This window comes from Dryobates pubescens, chromosome 16 (assembly GCF_014839835.1).
Source record: "Dryobates pubescens isolate bDryPub1 chromosome 16, bDryPub1.pri, whole genome shotgun sequence".
Taxonomy (NCBI): Eukaryota; Metazoa; Chordata; class Aves; order Piciformes; family Picidae; genus Dryobates; species Dryobates pubescens.
In genome coordinates, this window is record NC_071627.1 from 18,026,510 (window position 1) to 18,046,535 (window position 20,026).

General features: G+C 58.8%; 3 protein-coding genes across 3 annotated transcripts; all 3 read left to right on the forward strand.

Moving 5' to 3' along the window:
- Positions 1 to 1,151: 1,151 nt before the first annotated feature.
- On the forward strand, positions 1,152 to 8,996 carry RGS14 (regulator of G protein signaling 14). The gene is made up of 15 exons (XM_054168498.1): positions 1,152 to 1,327; positions 2,866 to 2,887; positions 4,051 to 4,205; positions 4,311 to 4,403; positions 4,635 to 4,778; positions 4,944 to 5,093; positions 5,255 to 5,375; positions 5,464 to 5,588; positions 5,665 to 5,868; positions 5,971 to 6,047; positions 6,223 to 6,349; positions 6,618 to 6,699; positions 6,867 to 6,925; positions 7,151 to 7,265; positions 7,456 to 8,996. Exons 1-15 carry the CDS (start codon positions 1,283 to 1,285, stop codon positions 7,689 to 7,691), a joined length of 1,755 nt encoding a protein of 584 aa, XP_054024473.1. The 5' UTR covers positions 1,152 to 1,282; the 3' UTR covers positions 7,692 to 8,996.
- A 1,783-nt stretch (positions 8,997 to 10,779) lies between these two features.
- Positions 10,780 to 15,436, forward strand: SLC34A1 (solute carrier family 34 member 1). Its single transcript, XM_054168360.1, has 12 exons — positions 10,780 to 10,906; positions 11,051 to 11,233; positions 11,664 to 11,792; positions 11,868 to 12,011; positions 12,140 to 12,251; positions 12,338 to 12,533; positions 12,763 to 12,858; positions 12,968 to 13,067; positions 13,308 to 13,475; positions 13,847 to 13,963; positions 14,623 to 14,747; positions 14,852 to 15,436. The coding sequence occupies exons 1-12, from the start codon at positions 10,804 to 10,806 to the stop codon at positions 15,404 to 15,406; spliced, it is 2,028 nt and encodes a 675-aa protein (XP_054024335.1). The 5' UTR covers positions 10,780 to 10,803; the 3' UTR covers positions 15,407 to 15,436.
- Positions 15,437 to 16,289: 853 nt separating this feature from the next.
- Positions 16,290 to 17,324, forward strand: LOC104304002 (alpha-2Db adrenergic receptor). The gene has a single exon (XM_009904704.2). It carries the CDS (start codon positions 16,290 to 16,292, stop codon positions 17,322 to 17,324), a length of 1,035 nt encoding a protein of 344 aa, XP_009903006.2.
- The last annotated feature ends 2,702 nt before the right edge of the window (positions 17,325 to 20,026 follow it).

A 20,026-nucleotide genomic window follows, 5' to 3' on the forward strand; every position in this document is an offset into this window, starting at 1 on the left:
TCTAACAAAGGGAAGGGGGGAAGCATGGTTGTCCCCCACCCCACTGCTGCTCTGTGCTGCTCTGAGGGGGCAGAGGGGCCAGCCACCAGAGGAGCCACCCTCCACTACCCCCTGCCCAGAGACCCTGCCAGGGCTGCAGCTGCTAATGCCACACTGCTTTTGTGCATGTTCGTTGTGGGAACATTTCATTTTTCTCTGCACAGATCTGCACCCAACTTAATGTTAGGGTTCTGCTTTTGATAGGTTAATCACCCACCTTACATCCCAGTTATTAGCATTTCCATGAGCGAGTTGCCATGGTGCTCTGTGGTTTATCCTGTAACTGTTAGTTACTTATATTTCCTAACAAATATGCCAGAATATCCTCAGCTGGTTTGTGGTTGCTGATCAGCGTGGAACTCCAGCCTTAGGAGATGGGCAAAACTGCTTAGGCATCGGTTTGGTGATTCCAAGCTGCACATCCACCATTCCTTTCTGACAGCCTCTGACAATGTCTAGGGTGCAGGCAGCTCACCCCAAACACCAGCAGCAAGCAGCAGCACAGCCGTGGGGGGCCAGTCTGGGACCCACCACTTGACATAGAGCTGGGAGGCAGCAGTGTGTTCAGCAAGAAGCACCAAGCTGGTGGAGTGGTGTGCTGGGCATCTTGATGCCTCCCTGGCCTTGCACCCCCCTTCCCAGGGGTGCTGTAATACTCAGGAGAAGCCCTTTCAGGCTGCCCAGGGTGCTGGGAGTGGTAACAACTGGGTGGGGACATCAGGGTGGCATAGGCCATGCTGGTAATGGGAACTGGGTGGGATGGAGCTGTAGATAAAGGTGGAAACAAGGATACAGATGGGGATGGTGTCATGGATGTGGACGCAGATGGAAGCAGGGATGGGGACTGGGGTGCGGATGAAGATAGGGATGGGGATCAGGATGGGGATGTAGATGGGAAGAGGGATGCAGATGGGGATGGTGTAACGGCTGGGGATGCAGATGGAGACAGGGATGGGGACCGGGATACGGCGGGGTCGCGGCGGCTTCTGGCCCGGAGCTGCAGCCTGTGCCCACCGGGGCGGTGCCTGGGCTGGTGGCGGCGGCGGCGCGGGGCGGGAGGGCGGCTCCGCTCCCCCCGCTGCGGTCTCAGTTCCCAAGGCGACACTTCCTGTGGCAGCCGAAAGCGGTAGTGCCGCGGAGCGCCGGGCCGGGCCGGGCCGGGAGAGCTGCGCTTCGCCGCCGGCCGGGGATGCTGCGGGGCCGCGGGCCGCGCCGGTAGCGCGCTCGGCCAGGGGTGCCAGACATGCAGGGCAAGGCCAAGCTGCTGCTGGTCCACAACGGCCGCATGGTGAGTCCCGGCCGCGCCCGGGGCGCCTGTCCCCGCATCCCGGGGCCGTCCCGCCCATGGCACGGCGTGGGGCCGAGCACCGGGAAGGCAGAGGGGTGTGGAGCGGGTAATGGCCAGGCAGAGGGATGTATGGCACAGGGCACCGAGCAGGCGGAGAGGTGTGGAATGGATAACGGGCAGGCAGAGGAACGTGTGGGCCAGGCACCGGGATGGCAGGAGGGTGTGGGGCTGGGTACTGGGCAGGCAGGGGGATGTATAGGGCCGAGTACCAGACAGGCAGAGGGTGTGGGGCGGGTGACGGACAGATGGGAGATGTGAGGATGCAGGGCAGTAGGGGGCTTGGGCGTCTGAAGCAACAGACATGCAGCGGAGTATTAGGACAGGCTGTGGTATATGGGGTTGGGTAGCAGGCAGGCAGGAATGTATGGGGCTGGAGTTACAAGCAGGCAGGACTTTGTGGGACTTGCATCTCACTTTAAGTGCATGGCACTGGGGTCAAGCAATGGTCTAGCAGTGACATATGGGCAGGGGGTAACAGGAGTACCGGCATGTGCGGAGCTGGATGGCACAGGCAGGACAGAGCTATGTGGGTGTGGGCAGCAGAAATGGATGGTGAAGATAAAGGAGCTGGCAAGGTAGGTTGGGGTAATGGGCAGGCAGAGCTGGGATGTGTGGGCCTGGAGTAAGGGGCATGGCAGGGGCATGTGGGGTGGGTTAGCAGAAACAGGCAGCAATGGGACAGTGGGGCTGGGATGGGCACAAGCAGGGGGTATAGGGCAAGCTGAGGTTGGCAGGGTGAGGGACATTATTCAGCCAGGTTAAGGGCACCACTTCTGTGTGGCCCCAGATGGGTGATGAGAGGCAGCACCAGGCAGGGTGTGCTTGGCCAGGCTTTGACTACAGAGGCTGTGCCCATCGCCCTGCTTGCTGTGTGTCCTGGGGTATTTCATCCTCATGGCTGGTATATGGGGCAGCCCAGGGGGTGGGGGTGCTGCAGGACACCCTGCTCTGCTCTGTCCTTCAGTGATAGCTCTGGCAAGACCTGGTCTCTGTTTTGGGGAATGTGCCCTCCAGAAGTTCCAAGTCCCAAGGAAGAAGGGAGCAGGCAGTTTGCCTGCCTAGGGTTGTGGTTGTCCTTCCTTCCCTCCCCTCCTCCCCTCCTCTTCCTGTGCCGGGGAGGTTGCTTCTCTCCTCCCAGGGCAGTGGCAGTGGCAGGGTTACATCTGACAGCATCTGCCCTTTTCCAGTTGCTGGCTTGGCCCCAGGGCATGGGAGGTGGGAGAAAAGCTGTGCACCCTTTGTAGCACCCCCACTCCTACTTGCTGTCCCTGGGTTGAGACCATCATGGCCTCTCTCAGCCATGGGGCAGCTGTTCCAGTCACAGCTAACAGCAGAGCAGTGTTCGCTGGTGGCCAGTGTACCTTGCTCCTTGGTTTGGACTGGGCTTGTCCTTATGCTGCCACCTGTCCGGGTACTGCTCCACCGGGCTGGCAGGCACAGTGTGGCCTCTCTTATCTCTCTTCTCTCCACCCCTACAGGGCCCAGCGGTGTCAGATGGAGGTAAGGCTACTCTTTGCTCTGGGATGGGAGGCCTGCATCATCTTTTAGGAAAGTGGGAAGCTCAGCCACCCTGGTGACGGGGGTAGGAGCCAGCAGATAGCCATGTCCTGTATCGGCACAGGCTGTGCCATGGGTGGGTACACGGCCAGGCTGCCGCAGTGCTGGGCTGAGCCCTCTGCCAGGGACTCACCATACACCCCCATCCCTCCCTCACAGCCCCATTGTGCCTGTCCCTCCCTTCTGGCTGCTCAGCTGGCATCTTTGGGTACTGGAAGCTGAGGGGCTTCCCAGGGAAAGCAGAACCTGGGTACCAGCCAGCCCCAGGTTCCCTGAGGGAGTCTGTCTCCATCTGTCTCATTGTGCATCAGTTATCTCAGATGGCCTATCCACCTCCCTCAGCCCTGCCGCAGGATCCTTCTAGTGCAGGCTACCTGTGGCTGATGTTCTTACCTGCACATGCAGGGTGTGCACAGTTGTGCCATGTTTTGGACAGGAGAAGTGTGGGGAGCTCAGCAAAGCAGCAGCCTGCTTCCTCCTCTGCTCCTGATGGCTTTTCTGGGAGAGCTCTGCTTTCATACCCTTTCACCTGCAAATGACCCTCTGTTCCCAGTTGCTCACCAGTTCAAAAGCTGGGGTCTCCCCTGGGAACTTCTGTCTGTTTGACAGAGGGACTCCATTTGAATTCATGGTAACCTTGAGTATCTCTGAGAGAGGGTTTCCTCAGGGTTGGGTCCTGAGGATGACATTTTCTGTGCCTTCCACATGTAGAAGGTAAGTTCAGGCACCTCTACCCATACTCTGAGCTTTCCTCCATGCTGTGTGCCTTCTATGTCCCCTTCCCTTCTCGCCTGGGCTGGGTGCTTTCCCCATGCATGGGCTTTGCTCTCCTGGGAGGTGAGTCACAGATGGAGTCACAGTAACACAACACAGAGGGGAGGACAGGCAGCTCTGGCAGGAAGGGTTGTCACGCCAGAAAGTGCCAGCTTTGGCATAACAGCACTCAGTTTGCTGAGAGTGCCACTGTGATGCTCCTCTCATTCCTTACCCGAGGGCTCACCATCTCAAACTGAGATGGGGTGGATGAACTTCCTGTAGATACAGAGGGCTGCTGGCAATACTGGGGGAAACTCAGGCAGCCAGAACTGACCCTTTTTTTCTCTCAGAGTTAAACACTTCCAGGGCCCATGGCAGCAACCACAGTGTGAACAGCTTGCCGGGACCTCCAACCACCTGCAGCTCCACACAGGGGTCAGTGGTCAGCTGGGCAGAATCCTTCGAAACACTGCTGCAGGACCACGTGGCCGTCACCTACTTCACTGTGAGTACCACAGCCCAGACTTTGGTCCCCACTCCCATCTGTTATTGGCAACCAGCTGTCCCACAGCCACGGAACCAGCCAGGCCAACAGCTCTCTGCCCTACAGGAGTTCCTCAAGAAGGAGTTCAGCGCTGAAAATGTCTACTTCTGGCAGGCATGCGAGCGCTTCCAGCAGATCCCAGCCAGCGACACACAGCAGGTACCAGCCTCTGCACAGCTGTGGTGTGGCTGAGCCTGTGTCATGCATCTGCTGGGAGGGACGTGGGCACAGGTGGACATGGCTGTCATGCTTGTATGTCCCAGTGTCCCAGCAGACCCCTGTTCTGGGAGGCTGAGAAGGCTGGGGTCTCTCGTGAGGTGAGCCAGGGGCTCCCTACAAGGTAGCAGTGAGGAGGTTCCCGGTCATGACCTGACCCTCTTGCTTCCCTAGCTGGCCCAGGAGGCACGGCGGATCTATGATGAGTTTCTCTCCAGCCACTCGGTCAGTCCTGTGAATATTGACAAGCAGGCCTGGATTGGGGAGGACATGCTGGCCACCCCCTCTCCAGACATGTTTCGCATCCAGCAGCTCCAGGTACATACTCCACTCAGCCACAGGATGAGGGCCGTGGGACAGCCCCACAGATCTCTTAACATCACTTCTGCCACCATGGGGTCATGCTGGGGGGCAGTGGACAGAGAGAGCTGCTGGTGGGCAGGGTTCTTAAGCACACAAAGCACACACTCCTCCCCTTTGCAGATCTTTAACCTGATGAAGTTCGACAGCTACACACGCTTTGTGAAATCCCCACTCTACCAGGCCTGCCTGAGGGCAGAAAGCCAGGGGCAGCCCCTGCCTGACCTGCGTCCCCACTCCCGCAGCAGCAGCCCTCCACCTGACCTCAGCAAGGTGAGTGGAGTGGGAAGGGAATGATGGGGACCTGTCCCTTACCCACTGCTTGAATCCAACCCAACCCCAGGCTTAGAACAGACAGGGATTCAAGGGACCAAGGAAAGGGAAGGGACAGCCTCAGATGTCCCCATGCTGAGATGCTTTTCCATTCATCTCAGAAGTCCAAGCTGAAGTTGGGCAAGTCCCTGCCGCTGGGTGTGGAGACAGCAGGCAGTGGTGCCAACCACAGCCCCCGTCGGTCGTTCAGGAAGGGAGAGCGGCGGGAGCCCTCCTGGGCAGGTAGGTGCTGTGCTGAGTGTGGCAAAGGGGCTATGTCACCCCTGGAGGGTGTCCACAGTCCCCACCACTATCCCTCTGTCTGTCCTAGAGGGGCGAGAAGGCAGTGGGAGCGCCATGCTGTGGCGGGAGTCTCAGGGCTCACTCAACTCCTCAGCCAGCCTGGACCTGGGCTTCCTCTCCTCGTCGAGCACAACTGCCAGCCCCTGGGCAGAGGTGAGTCATCACTGCACCAGTCCCATGGCATCACACTGCCACTTGCTGGGCTCACCCCACAGCATCCCTCCTGCAGGGCCATCGGAAGAGCCTGGGAGGCAGCGAGGCAGAGCTGCCAGGCAAGCCCATGAAGTACTGCTGTGTGTACCTGCCCGATGGCACAGCCTCCCTGGCCTCTGTCCGGCCTGGCCACTCCATCCGGGACATGCTGGCAGGCATCTGCGAGAAGCGTGGCTTCAACATTCCTGACATCAAGGTCTTCCTGGTGGGCAATGAGCAGGTAGGGCAGGCAGGGGGAGAGAGGGATCCTGCCAGCTAGACCATCACAGGCCAGGAGCATCCAGTGCTCTGCTTGGTCTCTCCTAATGGTTTGCTCTTGCAGAAAGCACTGGTACTGGACCAGGAGTGCTCCGTGTTGGCAGACCAGGAGGTAAAGCTGGAGAACAGGATCAGCTTTGAGTGAGTAAGAGCTTTGGGACTGATGCTGTTGCCCACATGTGTCCAGTCTGATTCAAACATGACCACCCACAGTGCCCAACCCCCAACCCCCCAGGCAGTCCTGAACACCCCAGCTCTGCCGCTGCCTGTCCTGTCTCTGCTTTCCTGCAGACAGCCTCTTCTCCCCCCACTGCAGCCTGGAAATCTCCTCCCTCCATAAGACCATCCGCATCACAGCGAAGTCAACCAAGTGCATCCGGGAAGCACTGCAGCCTGTGTTGGGGAAGTATGGCATGAGCATGAAGCTGGTGCTACTGCGGCGGGTGAGGACTCACTCCTCAGTGGGCATGGCCCCCACTGCCTTTCAGGCTTGGGCCAGGGGTTGCTGGGAATGACCAGGTGATGGAGAGCAGTGGTCCACACTGGGGGCAGCCCATGGGCTCACGGAGAGCCACTGGTGTTTGAGATGGGCTGCACTCAGCGCTGTGGGCTCTGCACTGTGCTTGTGACTTGACAGGGTCTGGCTGGGGAGGTCCACAGCATGGCTGCCTTTGCAGTGAGTGTGACACTATCTGGCTCTTCCCATTGCAGCAAGGCGAGATGGCCACCCTGGACCTGGAGAAGCTGGTCAGCACAGTGGCTGCTCAGAAACTTGTCCTGGAAACGCCAGCAGGTAAAGTGTCTTCCCTGCCAAGCCATGCATGCAGCCAGTGTTCTCAGAAGGCCAGGCTGCTTTCTGCTGCTCATGGCTCCTGCTCCTCAGGATGAGTTCCATCCTGTCACCATCCAGGCTGGGACCAGGGTGCTGGCATGGGGTGCTGAGCATCACTTACCTTGCAGGCATGAGAATGACAGAAAGCTCCGAGGCTGCAGCTGCTCCCTCCCCTCTCCAGAGTGAGGTGAGCTCAAGATCCAACCACCCCAGTGAGAGATTATCCCACAGCTGCTGCCATGGCCTGTGGGGAAGATGTGCCCTTGCTACAACGCTGGCAGATGCTGAGGGTCTGGGCAGTGTGTGCCGAGGTGGGAGCCAGGCTGCAGGAGGGTGATGGGAATGTGGTTTGGGGGAGCGATGCCTCCTTGCCTCCTTGCCCCATTGCTGAGGCCATGGCTGCTCATCGCAGGAGGGAAGCCCAACAGAAGCAGAACCTGACACACTGTGGGAGATGCCCTCCTCCTCTTCCCGGCCCCGGTCTTCAGCTGCCATGAACCTGAACCGCCGTACATATGACCTGGAAGGTGAGACCTAGCATGTCTGAAACCTGAGGGGATGGGGCAAAACGCTGGATGAGGGCCACAGGGCCTCCATTCTGCAGGGAGAAGGTGAAGGTGCTGAGCTTGGGACATGTTCAGGGTCACATCAGGTGGAGGGGTGTTAGGACAGGAGCCTGAGTGCTGGGCTCAGGTGCATGACCTGCATTTCCCACAGGGCTGGTGGAGCTGCTGAATCGTGCCCAGAGCTGCCGGGCCAATGACCAGCGTGGACTGCTCTCCAAGGAGGACCTAGTCCTACCTGACTTCCTCCAGCTCCCTGAGCAGGCTGACAGCACCTGCGAGGGGTCAGATCAGCCCCATGCCCCTCACCCAGGCTCTGAGGGAAATGGCCATCCTCAGCCCACAGAGCCCACACCAGCTCAGCCTCTGGTCGACCATGAGCTCCGATGAGTCCTGCTGCACATCTGCACCCTGTGCGTGGTACCCCCAGGCCATGCCAGGGTTCAACACAGGGCCCAGACAGCCCCTGCCCTGCACTGCCGACACCGCCTGGACCGCAGATTCGTCCACATCCTGTCCCAAACTGTTGTGTCGTGTCACTGTGAGTGATTGAGCAGCTGCCATGCCCCTCGATGGGCTCACATCCTGGTGCACATCAAGGGAATCCTCTACATAGTTTGAACTCTCGTTGCAAAGCACTTTGCAGCATCCCACACATGCCTGGCACTGTCCTGCCCAGTGCCTCTGCCTGCTCTGCTTGCAGCAGAGCTCTCTGCCCAGCAAATCATGCCTGGGCCAGGCTGGCACAGTTCCGCTGACTGCTGAGGTGAGCAATGCACCCTTTCTGACTGACAGGTGTGCAGGATAGAGAGGGTGGATGAGGTGGGAAGGCAGGCTCCAGCCCTGAACCCTGATGCTGTGGGCAGGCAGGGTCAGGAGAATGTGTGTTTGGAGCTGAGGGCCAGATTTAGTCCATGTTAGTGATACGTGGTCTACCCTTCCCAGGGAAGGGTGAGCACAGCCCTGCCAGCCTGTGCCCTGAGCAAGTTGTTACCAGCTGCCTTGAGTGAGTGGGGCTGGGCCTGATCCTGCCACAATAGCACTGCCACTATGGAACAGGGCACATGGGTCCTGCCCCAAGCAGGCAGAGGCAGAGCCAGCAGGTTGTGCCAAAGAAGCCTTCCTTCTCCTGCTTGGGCAGCTTCTGAGGTAACTTCAGGAGCAGATTCCCCTAGGTTCCCTGCCTCAGCCCAGATGGGACTGCAGGTGCTCGGTCCTCAAGGTCAGGCCTGGCTGCTTTCAGAGGAATGCAGCACCTTGGGTGCTGAGCATCTCAGCTCAGTCTGTGGTTACCAGCATGTGCATAGCCTGGCATCCCTGCTTGCAGCTGTGCCAGTCTGTAACTTTGAGTCCAGCTCTTGCCAGACCTGGGCATTCCCTGCAGGTATCCATCCCCAGCAGCCCATGCTGCTGGTCCCAGAGCCAGTCTGCAATGGAGACAGCCCCCTGATAGCAGCCAGGAGATCCCTCCATCATCTGTGTGTGCTGTGGCCCTTCCTGGCTGTACCCTGGGTCACTGCTGCATCACCACTGCCCTGGGGTTTGCCCAGGGACAGGGGGCATGGCCACCCAGCCCCATGCCGCTGCAGCCAGCTGCAGCCCTACAGCCACAGTCAGAGCTCCCCTGTGTCTCTGTGGTGCTGCAAAGTCCCTTCTGTGGTGTGAAACCGGGGGAAATAAAGAGCATTGCCTGGATGCATGTCCCTCTCCTTCCTCTGCCATCAAGGCCAGATGGTGCTTTTCCCAGCAGCAATGTTCCCTCAGCCCGTCCATACACCACAGAGCACCCCTGGGGCCAAGGCAGGGCTGGAGCCAGCCCTTGGCTCCAGTGCCACCCTGACCGACATCAAGGGGCACTGCCAGGAGCTTGTTTTCCCAGCACTGATGATGGTGTAGGGGAAGCTGCGGGGCCAGCACGGCCAAGGACTTCAGCCCTGACCCTGTCAATGAGTGATAGCTGGGGCTGCCAGGGCCTCACTGGGTTAATGATTGTGGGGGCAGCTGGCCAAGAGCCCTCAGTCATGGGGCAAATGCGGACACCAGCCACCTGCCCACCACAACCTGGCACAGTGCTCTGTTGGTGCCACTAGCTGCACCCTCTGGCCAGAAGAGTCCCCAGGACATATCATCTGCTGTGGCACCTCCTGGGCATTAAGCTCCATTGGTTTGTGACTCAGAGGAGGCTCAGTAATGCTCCAGTAGTGGCAGGGATGCCCCCAGGTTGTCCTCAAGCACCCTGGGGCACCCAAGGGATCTCCCCTGTCTCCATACCATTGCAGATGGCTTGTCCATGGTGTTGGATCCTGGGAGCACTCGATCCCAGAGGGTTGGGGATGTGGCAGCCACATGGTTCATCAGTGCTAGCTCCCAACAGGCACCAAGGCTGGAGAGGCCTTTGACCCCTGTATCTCCCCTGGGCAGATGCCCAGGCACCTTGTGGGTGGACGGAAACTTGGCTGGGGGTGCACGAACAGCAGGTAATGATAAATGGCACTGAGGAGATGGTGATGGAATGCTGACGTTGCTCCACTCCTGCCCATCCTGGCATCGTGCATGCTGGTAAGATGTGGGCTTTTGTCCCATGAAGCCCTCACAGCACTGCCAGCTGCTCTGTGCTGAGTTGCTGACATGGGTAAGGCCAGACCATATGCCACCATCACTACCAGTGACAGGACACAGACTGCACTGATGCCGACATAACCCACTACCAATGCTCCAGTGGTGAGGATGGTGCATGCCCTGGGCAGAGCCAAGCTCCTCATGGCCAATGCTTAGATGGCTCCAGGGATGGTGGATATGTGCATGGCCTAATCCCCAGTCTGAGACACCATGAAGGCATCAGTATGGCGCCCTCCTCCTCCTCCTCCTCCTCTCATGCAGGGGATGAAGGACCTGGCACCAAGTGATGGATAGCTGAGGCTGCTCTGGCATCACCCCTTGGGCACTTGGCTCCAGCACTGTCCCTGCTTTGCTTTGCACCCCACTGACTGCCACTTAGCCAGGGGCGATGCCAAGCTTCGGCAGGTAGGGATGTATGCAGGGAGCATTGTACCCCAGGGCACGTGCCCCAGCCCACCCCAGAGCCACAGCTGACATGGGACGTCAGGAGGTTACCCATTAACTGCAGGAATGTCTGGGGAGGAGGTGAGCATGGAGTGGAGGTGAGGGGCAATGCGAGGCTCCTTAGACTTTGCTCTTGGTGTGAATATAAAGGGCCACAGTGCCCCATGGGCCACTTCGCTGGAGGGAGGTGAGGATGTGGCATGAAGACATAGAGCTGTCCTGAGTACCTGGCCAGCCCCAGGTGAGCAGGGTCCTGGGCTCGCTAGGGGGGCATGGTGGTGGTTGGGCCACCACCCAGGGGACCATTGGGTGATGGAGTGGTGCTCCTTAGTGGTGCCAGCACCACAGGGATCCAGGGGGCCAACGGTTGTTAGTGCAGTGCAGCTGTGGCTTTGCCATGGTGACACACAGCCACCTCTGCCCAGCCCCAACAGGAGTGATGCTGCCCTACCGGAGAGAGAGCCCAGCCCTGCCCCGCTGCCCAGTGCGGGGAGGAAGGGTGGTGCATGGGCCCCAGTTTGCCTACTGCCCCAGCCCGCAAGGTAGGTGTCCCCTGTCCTCCTCTTCCTTGCTCTGCTGACCAGCTCTGCTTCTGGCCAGACGCCGGCCCAGATGGTGCCCGGCCCTCCTCTGCAGGGCGGTCCCTGCAAGGATGGGGCTGTAACACAGGTGCCTGCTCTCCCCAGCTCTGCACCGGCTGCCGGGTGCCCACACCTGCCCCTTCACCGTCAGTGCAGTGCCTTGCCCTGACCATGGCTACCCCTGCCCTGGCTCCCCAGGGCGCCTGGGTGAGGGCAGGGAGCGGTATGAGCTGGATGCATTGCCCTGGCAAGGGCCCCGGCTGGGCTTGGAGGAGCTGCAGAAGCCAGGTGAGACCCCCAGGGAGTGGGCACACAGCACCCATGTTGGGGAGCACTTCAGGGACATGCCAGAGGTACCGGGGGGGGTGGGGGTGCCAGAACTGTGGGGTGCTAGGAGAGCTCCAACTTTGGCCCTGGGACTGGCAGAAATTTGCCCCTGCTAGCCAGTGGTGCAATCTTCATGCTGGCACCCCAGCTGGCCACAGACACTGTCAGCTCCCTGGGATGCCAAGGGCAGAGCTGAGGGGCAATGAGAGTGGTCATCAGAAGACACTCCACAGTGGGAGGAGATGGAGGGGACCTGGGGAGTGGTGGCACATCTGGGGACACAAACCCCATCCTGCCAGAGTCATGGGAGGATGGCATAAGGGTTACAAGAGCCCAGGGAGCCAGGCCCTTGCTGCAGCTGGTGTTTAACACTCTCTCTTGTCTTGTGCAGAGCTGGGGTGCTGGACCAGGGTCCAGTCCATCTGTGTCTCCCTTCTCAAGGTGCCCCTGATGTTCGGGTTCCTGTATCTCTTCGTGTGCTCCCTGGACGTGCTCAGCTCTGCCTTCCAGCTGGCCGGAGGTAGGATGGCAGGGATGCCTGGATGACTGGTGGTACCCACCACGGCAGCACCCTGCCACTCATGTTCTCTTGCAGGCAAAGTGGCTGGGGACATCTTCAAGGACAATGCCATCCTTTCCAACCCAGTGGCCGGGCTGGTGGTGGGCATCCTGGTGACCGTGCTGGTGCAGAGCTCCTCCACCTCCACCTCCATCATTGTCAGCATGGTCTCCTCAGGGCGTGAGTGTGCCTGCAGGACATGAGTGTGCCTGCATGGCTCCTGGGGACCTGAATCAGGGGGACAGGGTGGCCAGATGGGGTCACCCTGAGGTGGGCCATGCTGGGCTAGTGCATGTCTCTGTCTCCAGTGCTGGAGGTGCGCTCTGCCATCCCCATCATCATGGGCTCCAACATTGGCACCTCTGTCACCAACACCATTGTGGCCCTCATGCAGGCTGGTGACCGCAGTGAGTTCAAACGGTGAGAGCTGGTTGAGGCAGAGGGGGCTCAAGGGCCTGGAGGCTGCTCCCCGGGGCTATCCCATGCTGACAGGCTCCTCTGCACAGGGCCTTTGCCGGTGCCACAGTGCATGACTGCTTCAACTGGCTGTCGGTGCTGGTTCTGCTGCCCCTGGAGGTGGTGAGTGGGTACCTGCACCATGTCACCCGCCTGGTTGTGGCCACCTTCAACATCCGCAGTGGGAAGGATGCTCCTGACCTGCTGAAGATCATCACGGAGCCCTTCACCAAGCTAATCATCCAGGTATCCTCACCCATGGTGTCCATCAGGCTGGTGTCTCCAGGATGGTGGTGGTCCTCCAGCACAGGTGTCCCCTGTGCTAGTGGAGATGTCCCCAGCACTAGCGTCCCTTTCACAGTATTTGTATTCAAGCATCCCCAGGCTGACCCCTCTCCCATCCCAGTGAAGATGTCCCCAGGTTGTGGGTGCTCTCAGCCCCCAAAGGACCTCTCCAACACTTGTGTTGTTGCAGTTGGACAAGTCAGTGATCACAGGCATTGCAACTGGGGATGAGAGCCTGCGCAACCGAAGCCTCATCCGTGTCTGGTGTGGCCCCACATCCCCACAGGTGAGGTTCATGGCCCTGCTGGGGCCACCAAATGATCCCATAGAGGGTAGTAGGCAGAGGCTGGCCAAGGACACTGTGGAGCCAGCTGCAGCTCATCCTCTCCCTGCAGATGGCCACTGTGGGGCTTGGGTCCCCTCCAAACTGCACAGGCCTTGGCCACTGCAGCACTAAGGGCATCGAGAGCCTCCACAATGTCACCAGGCAGAAGTGTGAGTGGGTGCAGGGGGCTTGGGCAAGGCTGGGGGCTGAAGGGCTGGGGAGGTGCAGGCAGGGATGGGAGGCTGTATGCGGGATGGAGAGGTCCTGGGCATTGGACTGGAGCCACAATGGGGGCAGAACTGGGAGGTGTTGGTGCTGGGATCCAGGTGTGGGGCTGTCTGGGGCAGGGCCAGGTTTGTGAGCGGGGCCAGGCTGGCCTCAGCCCCTCGCCCAGCCATGCTGTGGGGCAGGCGAGCACCTCTTCACCGACACACCGCTGCCTGACCTGGCTGTGGGGCTGGTGCTGCTGGCTGGGTCCCTCATCGTGCTCTGCACCTGCCTCATCCTCCTGGTCAAACTCCTCAACTCACTGCTCAAGGGGCAGGTGGCCAAAGCCATCCAGAAGGTCATCAACACTGGTGAGTGGGATGGGACCCTGTCTGCCCCATGGCAACTCATCCCCATCTCTGCTTGCCATCCCCTGGCTATCTCTAACCCCCATCCCTGCCTGGCCCCCCATGCCCACTTCCTGTCCCTGATTCCCACTCAGCTTATGGCTGTCATGTTCTTCTGGTGTCCAAGTCCTCTTTCCCCAGCCATCCTGGCCACCAGCTTGGGCCCCATACCTACAGCTTGACTCCATACCCACAGCTTGACTCCATACCCAGAGCCTCATCCCACAGACCCTTCCCCAGCACTATGTAAGAGCTCAGGGCTGCTGCCATCTAATATGTCCATACCCATGTCCATGTTTGTGTCCATGCCTGTGCCCATGGCCATGCTGTGGCAGACCTCCCACACCCACTCAGCTGGCTCACTGGATACTTCGCCATGGTGGTGGGCGCTGGGATGACCTTTGTGGTACAGAGCAGCTCTGTCTTCACCTCAGCCATCACACCCCTGATTGGTGAGTCTCACCCATGCCTAATCCCTTGCCATGTAATGGTTCCCCGTTATAGAATCATAGTATCAGTCAGGGTTGGAAGGGACCACAAGGATCATCTAGTTCCAACCGCCCTGCCATGGGCAGGGACACCTCACACTAGATCAGGCTGGCAAGAGCCTCATCCAGCCTGGTCTTAAATACCTCCAGGGATGGGGCCTCAACCACCTCCCTGGACAACCAGGGCTTCACCACTCTCATGGTGAAGAACTTCTTCCTCACGTCCAGCCTGAATCTCCCCGCCTCCAGCTTCATTCCATTCCCCCTAGTCCTATCACTACCTGATATCCTAAGAAGTCCCTCCCCAGCCTTCTTGTATGCCCCCTTCAGATACTGGAAGACCACAATAAGGTCACCTCAGAGCCTTTTCTCCAGACTGAACAGCTCCAACTCTTTCAGTCTGTCCTCATAGGAGAGGTGCTCCAGCCCTCTGATCATCCTCTGGCCCTGTGATTATGATGGCCAGTGGGTTCTAGAGTGCTCAGGTGTGCAGAATCATGCCTCCTGGGAGAGCACACGGATGGCAGTGGTGGGGAGGATGGGATGGGATGGGATGGGATGGGATGGGATGGGATGGGATGGGATGGGATGGGATGGGATGGGATGGGGTGCCTCTCTTGCAGGCCTGGGAGTGATCAGCATTGAACGTGCCTACCCACTGACCCTGGGCTCCAACATCGGCACAACCACCACTGCCATCCTGGCTGCCCTGGCCAGTCCAGGGGACAAGCTAGCCAGCTCCTTCCAGGTACAGGCAGCCCGGCCCATGGCTGGACTGGCAGGGGGCACTGGGCGAGGCAGGGGCTGGGGGAAGCCCATGTGCCTGGTCTGACAGGGATACCATCCCTGCAGATTGCACTCTGCCACTTCTTCTTCAACATCTCTGGTATCCTGCTGTGGTACCCACTGCCCTTCACCCGCCTGCCCATCCGCATGGCCAAGGCGCTGGGCGAGCGCACAGCCAAGTATCGCTGGTTTGCTGTGCTGTACCTCATCGTCTGCTTCCTCCTGCTGCCTTCCCTCATCTTTGGCATCTCCATGGCGGGCTGGCAGGCACTGGTGGGGGTGGGAGCACCCTTCCTCAGCCTCTTCTTCTTTGTGGGGCTGGTGAACGCGCTGCAGGCACGCAGCCCCGGCCGCTTGCCCAAATGGCTGCAGACTTGGGATTTCCTCCCTGCCTGGATGCACTCACTGCAGCCCCTTGACCAGCTCATCACCCAGGCCACCCTCTGCTGTACTGACCGCTGCCGCAGCCCCGAGGGCTGGGAGGAGCGCGAGGGTCCGCCCCGTGACAAGGCCAGGCTGGGGCTGGACAACACTGCACTCTCCTACATCGAGGAGGTGCCCAGCCCCACTGTCTGTCTGGGCTCCCCTCACCTGCCCCTGCACAGTGCCACCCGGCTCTAAGAGCTGGCACCAGATGCCTGACCCACCGCTCCTGTGGCCACCCAGTTTCTGCTGTCCCTGTTCAGCTGGTGTCTAATAAAGGCTGAGCGCCCGCACCCCAGGTGTCTCTTCAAATGCTGCTGGAACTGCAGCTGTCAGACCCCCACCATCTGCCCATGTGTACACACCGCCCCTGTACAGCCTGGCCCCATATACATGCCCTGCACTGGAGATGCAGCAAACACACAGCTGGTGCCATAGGGGCACACACTGACAATGCCACAGCTAAGCCCTGTGCCTGTGGTTTGCAGCCAGCCTGTACTAAAATGCTGCAAGCAGCATCTTCTTCCATCCACCTCATGCCCAGAGGGCTGAGCCGGTGAGGTTCATTCTTCACCACTGTGTGCCAGTGCTGCCAGGCTGGGTCTCAGCAGGATGTTGACTCAGCATAACGAGGCAGTGTCCCCAGCTTGTCGGATACTTCAATACACATGACAGGAGCCCACCCACCACATCACCCTGGAAAGAGCCCTTTAAGTGTCAGCAATAACCACTGCCCCACTGCCCACAGTTGCTTGGGCTCCTACCAGTGATATCAGCCTGTCACTCCCTCCCTCCTTCCTGCCCGCCCTCCCCCAGGGCTGGGACCGGCAGAGACAGTAGGGCTGCTGTGGGAGCTGCTCTGGGGCTCCCAGTACTGCCTGGCTGGTCAGCCACCAATCCAGGACAGCCTCCGCCTTGCTGCTGGACCAGGTCAGTACAGAAACAGTGGCAGCCAGGACAACTCTCCAGGGACTCAGCGATGCTAGGGCTGTGCCACAAGATGCAGCAGAGCTGGTGAGCAGGGCATGTATGGTAGGGGGCAGCCCCATGGGACTTCATCCACCCAAGGTTCTGGGCAGGCATGGAGGTAGCCATCACCCTCTCCAACACCTCTGGTAACAGCAGTGGCACTGGCAGCACCCCACACTCACCCGTGGCCACAGGCCTCATCCTGTTAGCCACTCTGGCAATTTTGTTAGCCACAGTGGTGGGCAATGTGCTGGTGGTGGTGGCCGTTTCCACCAGCCAGGCCCTGCGGGCCCCACAAAACCTCTTTCTGGTGTCCCTGGCCTCAGCAGACATCCTGGTGGCCATCCTTGTCCTGCCCTTCTCATTGGCCAATGAGGTGATGGGCTACTGGTATTTCGGTGGTCTGTGGTGCAGCCTGTACCTGGCACTGGATGTGCTGCTCTGCACCGCTTCCATCGGGCACCTCTGTGCCATCAGCCTCGACCGCTACTGGGCTGTCACCCGAGCGGTCCGGCTCAACCTGCGCCGCAGCCCCAGGCAGGTGAAGGGGATGATTGGGGCAGTCTGGGCAGCAGCAGCCCTGGTGGCACTGCCACCACTCCTGTGGGCCCATCCAAGGAGCCAGGAATGCCAGCTGAGCCAGGAGACCTGGTATGTGCTGGCCTCCTGCGCCGCCTCCTTCTTTGTCCCATGCCTCGTCATGGTCACCGTCTACTGCCGCATCTATCACCTGACTGCCCGGCGGAGAGCAGCCCTCCTCCCTGCCCACAGACTGTGCCCTGCCAGCACTGGCAACAGCAGGAAGGGGCTAAGGGTGGGGACGCTGGGCTGGCGGCGACGGAGCCAGCACCAGAGTGTGTTGCTGTGTCGTCGTCGGCTGCTACGGGCACAGGAACGTCGCTTCACCATCGTGCTGGCCGTGGTGATGGGAGCCTTCGTGCTCTGCTGGTTCCCTTTCTTCTTCACCTACAGCCTTGGGGCTGTCTGTGGAGAAGGCTGCCAGGTCTCCAAGCCGCTATTCAGTTTCTTCTTCTGGATAGGCTACTGCAACAGCAGCCTCAACCCCCTCATCTACACCCTCTTCAACCGGGACTTTCGCCTTGCCTTCCACCGGCTCCTCAACGTCCCCTGCCAGTGCTGCACCTAGGGCCCCACTAGGACTTGGGGGACATGGCTTTAAGCTCAACTATGGTGCTGCAGCTGATCCCAGAGCTGCTGGAGGAGACATCCAACCACATCTCCACTGCTGTGTGCTGGCATCTCAAGGAGCTTCTGGCGCTGTCATCCTCCTTGGAGCTGCAGCTCCCAGCTGTGCCATGGACCCCAGACTGCAGTGCCAGTGTGTACCTTGAGGTATTTTTGGAAATGCAGGGTTGAATAAAATGAGGCCAAATCCTGTGCCTGGTGTCTGCCTCCTGGGAGCCCAGCAAGTGGCACCCATCACTGGCACCTGTTATCACCCAGCCCCCCTTGCAGCATGGGATCTTGATGCAGAAGGAGAAGGAGGAATGATATCTCAGTGTCAGAAAGACTTGGGAGAGCGTGGGAGATAGGATCACATGGTTACAGACTCCAGCACAGCCTGAGGTGCAAAGGGCCATAGGGGCAACCACATTTCCTCTAAGAGCAGCATCCAGCTGGCCCCCACCCTCCTCAGCTCCCTCACCCACTCCACACAGACAACCAGGGGCCACTCCATTTCTCCAGTTTTGACACTCAAAATAGAAAATCTCAAAACACTGGACATTCACTCGGCTAAAAACAGCTGTTGGTGTCTGGGATCTGGAGCTCAAGGAACACCAGGCTCCTGACAGGCCCTGCTGGGATAAGTTCAGCTTGGTTGTGGGGTCTGGCATCTGGAAGGGATGGGAGTACTTTCAGCAGTAAGGATTCTTGGGCCATCTCCTGTGCCTGCTGACCCTGCATGTGGAGGCACATGGCATGAGTTTTGGGGCTGGAAGAGGCCCCCAGTGGAGTTGTGCCAGGATGGGGCCCAGCACTGACTTGTCCAGAGGTGGCTGGCCCCAGTGGTTGAAGCCACTGTGGCACCATATGCGGAAGGAGCTGCTCTATCACTGCTGCCCAGCTTCCCCTCCCAAGGTTGCCTCTTGCCTTTTCACAATTAAACAGCACTTTGTTTCTAAAAATACCCAGACATGAGAGTGCCTGATGGGGACTTGGCCAGGCCAACTTGCCCAGGGAGAGGAGCTCTTCTCAATGGGCTATAGCACCATGAGCAGCATCCTGGGGCCCTATGGTGCCCTGACTTGTGAAACTTGTGCATGTTGCCCTCACCTTTGCCTGGCACTGCTGGGACAAACCAGGGGCCAAGTCATTGTCCTTTCTCCTGAGCATGCATGCAGAACTCTGTGATGCTGCTGGACAGGAAGGGTTAGGAACTGGCTGGAGTGCAAGCATGCAGAAACCCTCTTGCTTGGGCAGGGAGCTGCCAGCACATCCAGCTTGGGACAACATCTGAGCCACACAAGGGAGCTCCAGGCTGATGTCCCAAACGTCAAATTCTGAAGGCTGGATGGAGTCTAAGAGTGCCTGGCAGGCACTACTCAGGTGCTCTGAGGAGAGGTGCCCCACCAAGCATCTCCCCCACTGCATCACATCCCAGAACATTATCCTGCCTGCAGCAGATGGGTCAGGCAGGTCACTCTGACCCTCTGCTGAAGCCTCTTCCATTCCAAGTTTGTACAAAGTCCATTTAATCCACCACAGCATGACCCTTATTCCTGCCTTGTTTGTGACCCCAGCACTGCCAGGAAAGTGGTTTCTCTCAAAATGCTGATTACTCCTGCCCAGCTGCAGCACCTGCACTCATCCAGCTGAAATTGCATCCTGCATTTTCAGGCTGTTTATCCAATTTCTCAAGATTATTGTGAATTACTGCCCTAATAGGCTTGGGTTTGGAGCCCTCCCATCTCCAGCCACACTTCATCAGCGGAGCTAAAAAGTGGAGTCCTAGTTACACCACCTGGGCTGCCTGCAGCTCTGCTGGGGACACCAGGACCCCTGTGGACATCTGTGCTGTTCTGACAGCACCCAAGAGCTAATGATTCTTGGTGGTGGTAGGAGTGGTGCTGCAAAACACCAGCCGGGAAGAAGCAGAAAGTAGCAACCTAAGGGTTAGGCATACAAATGCATGAATACAAAGTCGATGCTTTTGAAGCTCAAAATAAGTATGTACCACCCTTTAGAGGAAAGCAGCTCTAAAAAAAGAAAGCTCGCAGTGTGAGCTCATCCCTCACAGCGAAGTAACATAGGAGATCACCTCTGGGGTAAGGCAGGGCAAATCGCCCTCTTCCTCTTCCTTATAGCTGCAAGTTTGTAACCAGAAGATGTGAAACCTGATCTCCAGCTAATGCTGAAGGTCACAGCAGACCACAGCGAGTACCAGTTACACAGGCAATGAGTGCCTGGAATTATTTGTGCTATTATCAGCGACACTACAGCCTGTGGACATAAGCCCTTTCCTTCCTCCTCACTAGCACAACCTGGCCAAGCACTGCTCAGGGGCCCAGACTGCCCCCACCAGCAGGTTTTCATTAGGAAAGATTGGCGAGGGACCCATAGGTTTGCAGTGGTTACAGAATCACAGAACATATTCGGTTGGAAGAGATCTCCAAGATCATCCAGTCCAACCTTCAACCCAGCACTGGTGGTTCCCACCCCACAGCTTGTCCTCAGACAGATTAAGGCTGCTGTTAGTTGAAGCACTAGTTAAAAAAAAACCAACCCACAAACCAACAAAAAACCAACCCAAAACAAAGCAAACAACAACAAGAAAACCTCACTACACAAAAGCCACAACGACTTTTAGAGCAAACCTTTGCAGCACTC